The 12,242-nt window shown below is 44.8% G+C and overlaps 1 protein-coding gene across 7 annotated transcripts in view; it reads left to right on the top strand.

The window, feature by feature from the left end:
• The first annotated feature begins 359 nt into the window (after positions 1 to 359).
• RNF214 (ring finger protein 214) overlaps positions 360 to 12,242 on the top strand; it is a 52,277-nt gene continuing 40,394 nt past the window's right edge. For 3 of the 7 annotated variants that reach the window (XM_027082230.1, XM_027082228.1, XM_027082226.1), the window contains exons 1-4: positions 1,796 to 2,174; positions 4,651 to 5,161; positions 5,851 to 5,910; positions 10,770 to 10,910. In XM_027082230.1, coding sequence (XP_026938031.1) covers positions 1,966 to 2,174; positions 4,651 to 5,161; positions 5,851 to 5,910; positions 10,770 to 10,910 — 921 coding nt within the window. In that variant the 5' untranslated portion in view covers positions 1,796 to 1,965. Of the gene's footprint in view, positions 485 to 1,792; positions 2,175 to 4,650; positions 5,162 to 5,850; positions 5,911 to 10,769; positions 10,911 to 12,242 lie in introns of those variants that run through there. The other 4 variants (XM_027082227.1, XR_003427820.1, XM_027082231.1 and 1 more) reach the window with 4 other exon arrangements.

Raw genomic sequence — 12,242 nt, 5'->3', positions numbered from 1 at the left:
GGGGGCCCACCGCCCCGAGTTCTCGGGGCATCTTCAAGAGGGACCTTCTCTATAGGGACGGTCCTCTCCTTCATGGTGTCCTCTGGAAAGGGCATCTCGGTTGCGACCTTTAAAAACACCTCGTTCCTGTTCTTCCTCTGATCGTCATGACCCCGACTCTCCCTGTAATCTTCCTAGAGGGGGTCCTCCCTCCACCAAGTCTCCTTCCTTCTCGCGGTCGCATCTCCCTTAGTCCCTTCGCCCCGGGAGAAGTCCACTAGTATCTTAGGGGCTTCCTCAGCGTCCGCGACCCCTTGACGGTGCCGGCTCCGGCCGCCAGAGGGCGCCATCGGGGGCGGCGCAGTGCCACCGCGGCCTCTCCTCTGCCGGCCGAGCCTCGCCCCCGCCGCTCGTGCCGCCGGAAGTGGGAGGTGTCGCGCGCGGGCCGGCGCTCGACCCCTCCCCCCAGGCTCGGCCGCCCCCTCCCCCCGCTCCGCCCGCTCAGGTGAGTCCCGTCCCTCCCCCCCTTCCCTCCCGGGGGCGCGGCGCGGGAGGTGTGTGCGGGTCGGGCGCGCGGGCGGGGGCTGCGGCTCGAGGGGCTGGGGTCGGGGCGGGGGGCGTGGAGGGAGCTGCGGGGATGGGGGGCGGGGGTCCCGGCCTAGAAGTGGGACGGGGGTGGCAGCCGGGCGGGGGGCGAGGGCAAGGTGCGGAGGGGCTCTGGCCGGAGGAAGCTGCAGGCTGGGCCAGCCCCCTGTGGTTGGCGGCCGGGACCACCGGCGTCTCTTCCCCCCATTGTCCCCTTCGCGACCGTCCCCCGATCTCCCCCCGAGGACCCGTCGCTCCCAGCGTCGCCGTCTGGTCGCCGCCGGGTTGCGGTGCGGGGCTTCCCTTGGCTCCTTCGACTTAAAGCCCCCTGCCGCATCCTCCTGCCAGATGTCCCTGTCCCTCTCCCCTTTGGGCTCTCAGCCACGGAGTCGCACGTAGGACCCGTGCCCTGTGGTTTCGTTTCCCGGGCGCCAAGGACCCCCGGCCCGGGCCCTGATGGGGCAGGATGTTTGCACCTGTGCGAGCAGTAATGGCGATCTGGGGCCTGTTTTCTCCCGGGAGCCTCGTATAATTTGATGAGGGAAACTGAGGCACAGGGGGTCTCTGGCCTGGGACTGAAGTGTGGACACAGCCCAGCCTCCGTGCCTGCCCTATGCGCTCTTGGAGGGTCAGGGATGTACCTGGGATGCTATTAAAATAAAAACAAGAATTTAAACTAACCCTGTGTTACACCACCAACCACCCACCCCCCCCCCCGCCCCAATATTCATTTTTTTTCTTCCTCTTCATCATAGAAGGCGTGAGTTTGTCCTGCAACATCTCTTACTTGGATTACCGTGTTTTTCAGCTTCTCATTTTCATGCTGGAGTAACCAAGATTCTCATACTCTGGCACCTTTAGTAACTCTAAAGAGTCTGTACTTTCCTCAGTCAGTGGTTGTCAGACTTTTCCCATCTGTGGGGAACCCAGAGTAAAAGTGAAAGATACTTGGATTGCCCAATAAAATATTGCTTTTTCTCTCTCACACGAACATCTCCAAATTAATGGAGAATGCTTTTAATGTAACAGCCATAAAATGATTTTAAAACATAAGCTATTATTGATGTTAGGCCCCAAATGACATCCTTTGTAAATGATACTAGGCAAGGTAGGTAAGGTAGGCATGTGGATCAGTTGGAAGATTCTCATGGTCTGTGAGACTGCATTTCTCCTAAAGTGAAAAAGCTTTGCACACATATACATGTATATATGTATATGTATATATGTATATATATATATATACACACACATATATATACATACACGTACATATACACATATAGTGACGTGTGAGGATCGATATCCCTATTGCATGTGATGGCTCTTTTAATATCCTACTAGAGAATACCCTTAAGTGTTTTCTCCTGGAGCCCAACTTTTTCTTTGTGTTTCTTTCCTGATATGACTCTGTTGTATGGACATTCTGAGAGGGTGAGATATATTTGTTTTGAAATTTTGGAACTTGTAGCCTGTACTTTGTTTCTGAACGTGCAGAGCATGATGGCAGCATCTGAGGTCGCTGGCGTGGTGGCCACTGCTCCCAGTCCTCCGGAATCCTCGTCTAGTGTATGTGCTTCCAAACCAGACGAAGTTCTCCCAGACGGTCTAAGGTAACGTGTGGACTCTCAACTGGGAAGATTTCTTTTGGGTAAAGGGCTTTGGAGATGGGCTTCTTATGGAAGTGTAGTTCGTCTTTCCCCTTTTTAGCTCTAGTGACATTGCATTAGATGAAGCTTTTTAAAGGTAGGGACTGTCTGATCTATATTTGTATATCTGGTACCCAACACAGTATCTGACACTCAGCAGGCATGCTAATTATTTGTTGAATAAACAGATTAAAATACAGGGGATCAAACTCATTTGAAAATGCAAATATTTCCCACCTTCTCCTACATGGACTATGTTTATTGAACTATATGTTTATATGTTACATCTGTGTGTGTGTGTGTGTGTATATACACACGCGTTATATCTAATGTATATAGACACATGTATATGTATCTCTGTCTATCTATAGGTAAATAGATAGCTTTATTAATATGGCTTACTGCTTCATGTATGTATTTCGCCTTCCAGCTAAACTCTTGAGCACAGGAATTATGAATACCCAACCTTGTTTTACAGTGCTTAAAACATTGTTATGTATAATGTTGTACTAGGTTGACTATGTATACTACCTCAACTCTTTTTTTAATTTAATTTTTATTTATTTATTTATGGCTGTGTTGGGTTTTGTTGCTGCGTGGGCTTTCTCTAGTTGCGGCAAGCGGGGGCTACTCTTCGTGGCGGTGCGTGGGCTTCTCATTGCGGTGGCTTCTCTTGTTGTGGAGCATGGGCTCTAGGCATGCAGGCTTCAGTAGTTGTGGCATGCGGGCTCAGTAGTTGTGGCTCGCTGGCTCTAGAGTGCAGGCTCAGTAGTTGTGGTGCACGGACTTAGTTGGTCCGTGGCATGTGGGATCTTCCTGGACCAGGGCTCGAACCTGTGTCCCCTGCGCTGGCAGGTGGATTCTTAAGCACTGTGCCACCAGGGAAGTCCCCTACGTCAACTCTTTTGTAGAGTACCTAGGACCTAATACAATAGATAACACTGTGCTAGCAGCTTTATATGTGTTAACACATTTAATTCTCTCAACAATCTCAGCAGGTAGGTGCTAATGCTGTTATTCCCATTTATAGGTGAGAGAACTTGAGACACAGAGAGGTTAGTAACTTGCCTAAGGTTACCAAGCTATGTTGGAGTCAGTGTTTGAACCCAGGCTCGTCTGACTCCAGCGTACTTAATAAATGTAACAAATCTGTTACATTTGTATTTATTATTTGTCACTTGTTATTAAGTGGGTAATGGGGAAAAATGTTAAGTAAACCTAACCATAAACTTGGATCTTCATTTTATAAATAAAATCAGACACATACTACTAGTAATAATAATAACAGCTAAGGTTTATTGAGTGTTTACTGTGTGCCAGAACTAAATACACCAGATGCTTTATCTCATGTAATCCTCACAATAATCTTATTAGGTAGGTAATATTATTTCTGTTTTACAAATGAAGTTAAGTAACTTGCCCAGAGTTAAACAGCTAGTAAGTAGCAGAGTCAGGATTCACACCCAGGTACTGTATCTGCCCAAATTTATAATTAAGTGTCCCCCCCACCCCGCCACTTAACCCCCAGCAAGGAATCAGCTTAGAGTATTTATAAAGATTTTTCATGTCACAAGGTGCTGTCTCTGTTGTTTTATTTTGAACAGTAGGTACTATTGAGGAAAGGAAGGCACAGTGACCTGAAGCCTAAGTCACTACTAGTTTGGAGTCCTTAAGGGCATAGTTGACAGAAGCAGCTGTTTTGTTTTGTTTTTTAATAGCAAAGGAATTTAACACACATTATTCCTGGTAAAAGACTTACAGTCGTGAATGTTGGATGTCATTGTAAATAGGTTTTGAAGATCTCTTAAAAGCAGTATGGTAAATGGTTGTAGCAAACAATGAAACAACGATTTCAGTGTATACATGTGTGTATATTTGTTATCTGGGGTAAAAGTTCTGCTGACAGCTTCAATTTTGGATTCAAAATCGTCTGTACTTCAGTCAACTTGAAGTGAAGATGCTGTGCTCTGGAAAGCTGTTGGTGGTTCTGGTCAAAGATCTGTAAAATGAATTTGAATGAAAATTATTTTTGTGAAACGAGAGTGGAATTTAAAACAATATTTCTCAATCAATATTTTATTTATTAAAATATGTGGAACAAAATTAGTGTTTGAACCCATGTACCTAAATGAAATATTCTAAGTAACAGCAGGCTATTTCACCTGCATCCCCCCAAACCTTTGGCTCCTCAGCGTCATTTCTGTGTGACAGTTCACTGCGGACTGTCTCCTGAACCCAGCTTCTTCACCACCACACCATACTCCCTGCATGTGGGACAGAAATCACTGGGTGGAAACTAAGTTCCTTTTCAGTTGGCTAATTTGGAGGGGTTTATATAGTCTCGTTTTGTTCTTCTAGTGGTTATGTTAAAAGTATTATATATTTAAGCCTCTTTAAGATTGGGTGAAGAGAGAAACCTTTTATCTTATGTTTTTGATAGCCCCAAAGACCCTGCACAGAAGCACAAGAACTCGCCTCTGTCGAGTGTAAGTAACCAAACGATAACCAAGGAGAATAACAGAAATGCCCATTTGGAACACCCAGAGCAGAATCCTGGTTCATCAGCAGGTGACACTTCAGCAGCGCACCGGGCGGTTTTAGGAGAAAACTTGATAGCCACGGCCCTTTGTCTCTCTGGCGGTGGGTCTCAGTCTGATTTGAAGGACGTGGCCAGCACAGCGGGAGAGGAGGGGGACACACGCCTCCGGGAGAGCCTCCACCCCGCCACTCGGTCTCTTAAGGCAGGGTGCGATACAAAGCAGCTTGCCTCCGGGAATTGTCCTGAAGAGAAGGCCCCACAAGCCTCCATCCTAAAGGAAGGGAGCAGGGACACAGGCTTGGATTTCCCACCTGTGGTGCCTCCAGCAAATGGGGTTGAAGGAGTCAGAGTGGATCAGGATGATGATCAGGATAGCTCTTCCCTGAAGCTTTCTCAGAACATTGCCGTCCAGGTCAAGTATCAAGTTTCTACTACTAAAACGGAATTTGGGCTTTTAATTTTTTTTTTTTTTTGAGGGCAGGAGATATTTCTTCATAGTTGGTAGAGAACTACTCTGTCTCGTTTTTTTACTGGCAACTCTCATACTGTTTTCATACGGTGCTCTGTGATGACTTCATTCTGGTGTTCAATAAGTAACAGCCCGTGTCTAATCGTGGCGACCAGGAGCTTCATGACCTACATACAATCACTTTCACTGAGTAATTGATGAGCGTAGGTCATTAGCATTCATATTTCCTGTCTTCGACCTTGCAGGAGGAATCCTTGTTAATTCTCTGACCTATATCTTAAGAAGTACGGGGTATCCTGCCTTCTAGTGACTGGTGTGCTTTTTTGTAGCAGGAAGGATGAGCACAGTAAATTGTAGGGGCCAAAATTCTTATCTGAGTCTCGAGCTTGTCTCTCCATCAGTTGTTGGGTCTTGTTCAGCTTATTTTGTGGGGTAAATGCTTCATGCTACATGGATGTCAGTGGACATTTGCCAGAACTACAGTTCTCTTGCTATGAAGCTGATAAGGGGAGAGAGTAAAAAGTTAACTTCTCAGTTCCTTGTGGCAGATTTCTCAGTGAAAGGACGAGAGCAGTTCTGCCTTTTAGAATGTCTCTGAACAGTTCTGAATATAATTGTTTCTTTCTTTATAGACTGACTTTAAGACGGCTGATTCAGAGGTAAACACAGATCAAGATATTGAAAAGAATCTGGTAAGTAGTTAAACTGCAACTGTTCATGTATGAAACCATTAATGCAGAAGATCTAGAGTCACATCATCTCAGTTGGAAAAGGTGCAGGAACCTCCTTTATAAAATCCCTGACAGATGGTCAGCTAACTTCTACTTGATCACCTCCAGAGATGGGAAGCTTACTACTCATGAATCAGCATATTGCATTTTGAAAATAGCTCTTATTGTTAGATCTTATTATGAGGTGAGAACAGAACCACTAAAACTTCTTGTTATAGTTCTCTCTTGAGCTACGTAGAGTAAATCTAAATCCCTTTACTTGTTAGCCCAAAATATATTCAAAATGTTTTTTTAAATGCTTTTTCCTCTTATCCTTTAAGTCTGAACCTTTCCAGGTGAAACATCCCCAGATTTTTTTTTTTTTTTTTTTTTTTATTACGCGGCCCCCTCACTTTTTTTTCCTCTCCCTTTGGGGGGCACAGGCTCCAGATGCGCAGGCTCAGTGGCCATGGCTCAGTGGCCATGGCTCACGGGCCCAGCCGCTCCGCGGCATGTGGGATCTTCCCAGACCGGGGCACGAACCCATGTCCCTTGCATCGGCAGGCGGACTCTCAACCACTGCGCCACCAGGGAAGCCCCCCAGATGTTTTTTTAACATTCTTCTTTTCTTCATATGATATATTTTTGAGTCTTTTCTTCAACCTGGTTACTTTTTCACCTAGACATGTTACACCTTCTCAATGTTTCTTTTGCAATGTGATCCTGAGAGCTAAATGTAGTAATGCACATACAGTGTAGTTACTTCACTATACAATGGAACTGTTGTGTCATTCTGTGGTGACATTCTACACACTATTTCCTAAGCTGACATCGTCACACTGTGGAGTTTTCACTTTTACTCCATCAGGTCTTTTTCTCATGTATTGTTTAATTGTATCTTCCAATTTTATGCCTAGGTAATTATTATTTTTTTTTTGAGCATCACTTTTTAAATCTGTTTTTTACTTAAAAATAGGTAATTGGTTTTTAAAACTTAGAGAACTTCACATTTATTTTTGTTAAAGTGGTCCCCTTGATCTTTCCCTGGCATTTTGTGGCAAAACTTCCACCCTGTAAGTGTGTGGATATCTGAATGTCCATTTTTCAAGAGGAAGGATAATGCTAGAAAAGGCACCCTAAGTTCAGGAAGGGGTCTTTAGGGTAAGATATGTTAATTGAATGGAAATAAAGAGGAAAACCAGGTAAGAAAGTGGATATTTGGTGCAAGTTGAAGAAATTGAGGGGCAGATGGAAAGAAGTAAGTTATTGGAGTACATTAACCACATGAAAACTTTTAAATAGAGAGTAGCAACTCAGGAGTTATTTGTAACAGGCAAGTAAAAAGATCCAAGAGATGAGAGACCTGATGGCGATGTGCTGGGTGAGAACCAGGCTAGGAGAGAACCTCCAGGAGAAGGAGGAGAAGTCGCCTTTTCTTGAGCATTTATTCTAAACACTTTACATGGAGTGTTTATTTGGTCCCCACAGTTGTAAGGCAGGGTTTTGTTGACCATATAGCAATTGAAGGGGCCAACTAAGAGGTAATAGATAAGCTTTAGCATCAGTCTGAAACAGGGGTGGAAACTGGCAAGCCATTAGGCCAAAAGAGGCCCAGAGTTGTGTTTTGTTTGGCAGTATTCTTTTGGGTGGTGGTGTGGCCCACATGCTGTAATTTTTTAAATTATTATGATTTTTTAAATATTTATTTAGTTTGGTTGCGCCAGGTCTTAGCTGCGACAGGTGGGCTCCTTCATTGTGGCTCCAGGGCTCCTTAGTTGTGGCATGCAAACCGTCAGTTGCAGCATGCACGTGGGATCTAGTTCCCTGACCAGGTATTGAACCGGGCCCCCTGCATTGGGAGCATGGAGTCTTAACCACTGTACCACCAGGGAAGTCCCTATTATTATTATTTTTAAAACACAATATGATTATATTTTAGTACACAACCAAAATACAAAACACCGTAGTAAGTTGACAGCAGTAGAACATGGTATTTCATTTGCATTGCATAACAGACGGTTAACATTCTTAGTTGTAAATGAGTTCTCCACATGCTTTTTTTTTTTTTTTTTTTCTCTTCTCGGTACGCGGGCCTCTCACTGTTGTGGCCTCTCCCGTTGCGGAGCACAGGCTCCGGACGCGCAGGTTCAGCAGCCATGGCTCGTGGGCCCAGCCGCTCCGCGGCATGTGGGATCTTCCCTAACCGGGGCACGATCCCATGTCCCCTGCATCAGCAGGCAGACTCCCAACCACTGCGCCACCAGGGAAGCCCTCCACATGCTTTTAAAAAGGCATTGGGACTAAGCAGGTATTAAGCTTAGTGGCAATACAGGGAACTTTGCTCCTGTTTTATTTGCTACCCTTTTCATGCATTTACAGTAATTGCCCACTGCCTGCATTTGAAATTGTGACTCCTGCCTCTCAGGACCAATTCACCATCAATGAAACAGAGTAACAATGTGTAACCCTTTGGCTTATTAAGATGAGAATTGTATCAAGTAATTTGCTGTATGCCTTTAAGCCATCCATTTGTATGTACTAATAGTATGTACCTTGAGACTTCTTTCCGTGAAGACTAGAGTTTTTTTCCCCATCCTGTGTTGTTAAAAAGATGCATTATCGGGCTTCCCTGGTGGCGCAGTGGTTGAGAGTCCGCCTGCCGATGCAGGGGACATGGGTTCGTGCCCCGGTCTGGGAAGATCCCACATGCCGCGGAGCGGCTGGGCCCGTGAGCCATGGCTGCTGAGCCTGCGCATCGGGAGCCTGTGCTTCACAACGGGAGAGGCCACAGCACTGAGAGGCCCGCGTACCGCAAAAAAAAATAAAATAAAAATTTTTTAAAGATGTATTATGGACAGAGAGGTACCATAAGGAAGTAGAGAGAGAAGAAAAGAATCCTCTAATCTACTAGTTTTCATCAATTGGTTCTTAACCTTTAACTTTTCTTGGGTTAAGGTCCTCTTTCAGAATCTTTTGAAAACTTTGAATTCTCATCTCAAAAAATTTTATACACACCTATCCATAGACCTCAGGTTCAGAATCCCTTTAAAGTTATGATGCTAAGGTGTCATCTGTTTAGGGAGCTTTAGTTACATTTCAGTACATGGACTAAGGACTAGCTTATCCCAAAGCTAAAGTCCCATCTTGAGAGCTTATTTTTTTATTATCATAGTGTGATAAGTTTTTCGCTATTCACTTCTAAAACCTTTCTTTTCTTTGAAAGTAGTTATCGTCTAATGAACAAATTCAGTTTAATGCTCTGTTTAAATTTTACACTGGTTACCTTATACCAAATGTGCTTTAAATTGACCCTCTAAGTTTCAGTGTTCCTTTGAAAGGTAATCATTACTTTTCTTGATTTATTAATGTGGGGGAGGCAGAGCTGAACTGTGACCCTTAGAAGCTTCACCTCTTTTATTGACTTATTTATTTATTGGCTGCGCTGGGTCTTGGTTGTGGCATGCGAGAGCTTTAGTTGCAGCCTGCATGCGGGATCTAGTTCCCCAACCAGGGATCAAACCCGGGCCCCCTGCATTGGGAGTGTGGAGTCTTACCCACTGGACCACCAGGGAAGTCCCAGAAGCTTTACTTCTGCTCCCTGTTTATATGAGAGCTTGCCGATTTGACCAATCTGAATACCAAGTGCCCCAGAACTCTTTGGTGGATCTGCCAATTTGTAGTGCTAATGACCAGTAAGGAGTCCAGTTTCTGGATGCATTTTGAGTAGTTGATCTGTTCTTTGTTTTTGCTCGTTCTTCTTCCTCCTAATAGATAAAATACCTTATTTCTCTTATTCCCTACTGCAGGGAAATTAGCCTACAAAGGGTCAGTTAGTAGATATCTTAGGCTTTGTGGGCTGTATGTGCTCTTTTGTAACCACTCCACTCTGCTGTTGTAGTGTGAAAGCAGCCAGCCAGCTGTCGGGTATGGCTGTGTTCCTATAAAACATTTACTTATAAAAACAGACGGTGGGGGCTTCCCTGGTGGCGCAGTCGTTGAGAGTCCGCCTGCCAATGCAGGGGACGCGGGTTCGTGCCCCGGTCCGGGAAGATCCCACATGCCGCGGAGCGGCTGCGCCTGTGAGCCATGGCCGCTGAGCCTGCGCGTCCGGAGCCTGTGCTCTGCGACGGGAGAGGCCACAGCGGTGAGAGGCCCGCGTACCGCAAAAAAAAAAAAAACAGACGGTGGGACCTCCCTGGTGGCGCAGTGGTTAAGAATCTGCCTGCCAATGCAGGGGACACGGGATCAAGCCCTGGTCCGGGAAGCTCTCACATGCCGCAGAGCAACTCAGCCCTTGCGCCACAACTACTGAGCCTGTGTGCCACAGCTACAGAAGCCCACGCACCTAGAACCTGTGTTCCGCGACAAGAGAAAACACCGCAATGAGAAGCCCCCGCGCTGCAATGAAGAGTAGCTCCCGCTCGCCACAACTAGAGAAAGCCCGTGCACAACAATGAAGACACAATGCAGCCAAAAATAAAATAAATAAATAAAATTTAAAAACAAAAACAGTTGATGGCTGGATTTGGCCCACAGGCCATAGGTTGCCACCCTCCATCTTAGCGCAGTGTTGTACAATAGAATTTCCTTTAACGACGGAAGTGTTCTGTATCTGTGCTGTCCAGTATAGTAGCCACTACTCACATGTAGCTACTGAGTACTTGGAATGTAGTAAGGTGACTGAGGAGCTGGATGTTTACATTTGCTTATTCTAATTAATTTAGCTACAGCATCGGACACTGCAGCCATAGCGCCCTGCATGGTGCCTTGAACAGGGACATGGTGAATGTTTCTTGCAATGAAATTGGCGAATTAAACTTCTCATCTGTTGTTACCAATAGGATAAAATGATGACAGAGAGAACCTTGTTGAAGGAGCGTTACCAGGAGGTCCTGGACAAGCAGAGGCAAGTGGAGAATCAGCTCCAAGTGCAATTAAAGCAACTTCAGCAAAGGAGAGAAGAAGAAATGAAGAATCACCAGGTATTCTGCTTATGTTAAAATTGGCAATAAGTAAAGTATAGTCCCTAATCAGACTTTAATTTTGTTTTCAAATTAATAGAAATAAAAAAGCAGTATTTAACTTTTTAATGGTTATCATAGAATTTTAAGGATAAACAAGAACCTTCGAGGGCATCTCGTCCAAACTCTCACTCCTATTTTGGTTCAGAGAGGAAAGGATTTTTTTTTTTTTTTTTTTTTCGGTACGCGGGCCTCTCACTGCTGCAGCCTCTCCCGTTGCAGAGCACAGGCTCCGGACGCGCAGGCTCAGCGGCCATGGCTCACGGGCCCAGCCGCTCCACAGCATGTGGGATCTTCCCGGACCGGGGCACGAACCCGTGTCCCCTGCATCGGCAGGCGGACTCTCAACCACTGCGCCACCAGGGAAGCCCAGGATTATTTATTTAATATATTTGTTTGACTGCCTACCTGGAAAGTCATTTGATTAGACTCCTGTCTCACACTATATTTAAAAATACAATTCTAAGTAAATTAAAAATATACATATTAAAACTGGAAAAAAATTTTAAATCAGAAGAAAATTTAGAAGAATATTTGTATACCTGAAGTTGCAAGAGGTCATTTTAACCCAGGCAGAAAACCTAGAAGATTTTTTAAAATTAATTATATATAATTAAACTTTTTGGCATGGCAAATGATATAGAAAACAGTCAAAAGATCAATATTAGACTGAGAGAAAATATTTATAGCACATATGACGAAGGGTTTAAGATGACATTCTGAGATTCCTACAAATTCATGGTAAAAGCCAAACAATCTAGAGAAACCAGGAAAAGTGACTGTATTACTTTCCTATTGTAATAGTTTTCTACTGTAATAGTTTCCCATTGCTGCTGTAACAAGTTGTCGTGAATTTAGAGCTTAAAACAACATGTTTATTATCTTACAGTTCTGTAGGTCAGAAGTACAACATGGGTGTCACTGGGCTAAAATCAAGGTATTAGGAGGGCAGCATTCCTTTCTAGGGACTCTAGGGGAGAATACATTTCCCTGCATTTCTGGCTTGTAGAGGCTGTTTGCATTCCTTTACCTGTGGCGCCCGTCTCCATCTTCAGAGTCAGCAACGTTGCATTTCTGTAACTGTTCTTCCCTAATCACATCTTCCTCTGATCACAAGTGGGAAAGTTTCTCTGCTTTTAAAGACCCATTTGTGGTTAGATTGGGCCCACCCCGATAATCCAGGATTGTCTCCCTATCTCTTTTGCTATGGAGGGTAACATAGGTTCCAAGGAGTAGAACATGGACATTTTTGTGGGGAAGAGGTTATTATTTTGCCCATAACAGTCACAAACA

The sequence above is a fragment of the Aethalodelphis obliquidens genome, unplaced genomic scaffold (assembly GCF_003676395.1).
Source record: "Aethalodelphis obliquidens isolate GAN/ISIS:26980383/991018 unplaced genomic scaffold, ASM367639v1 scaffold46, whole genome shotgun sequence".
NCBI lineage: Eukaryota > Metazoa > Chordata > Mammalia > Artiodactyla > Delphinidae > Aethalodelphis > Aethalodelphis obliquidens.
This window is presented reverse-complemented; position numbering and strand designations above follow the sequence as displayed.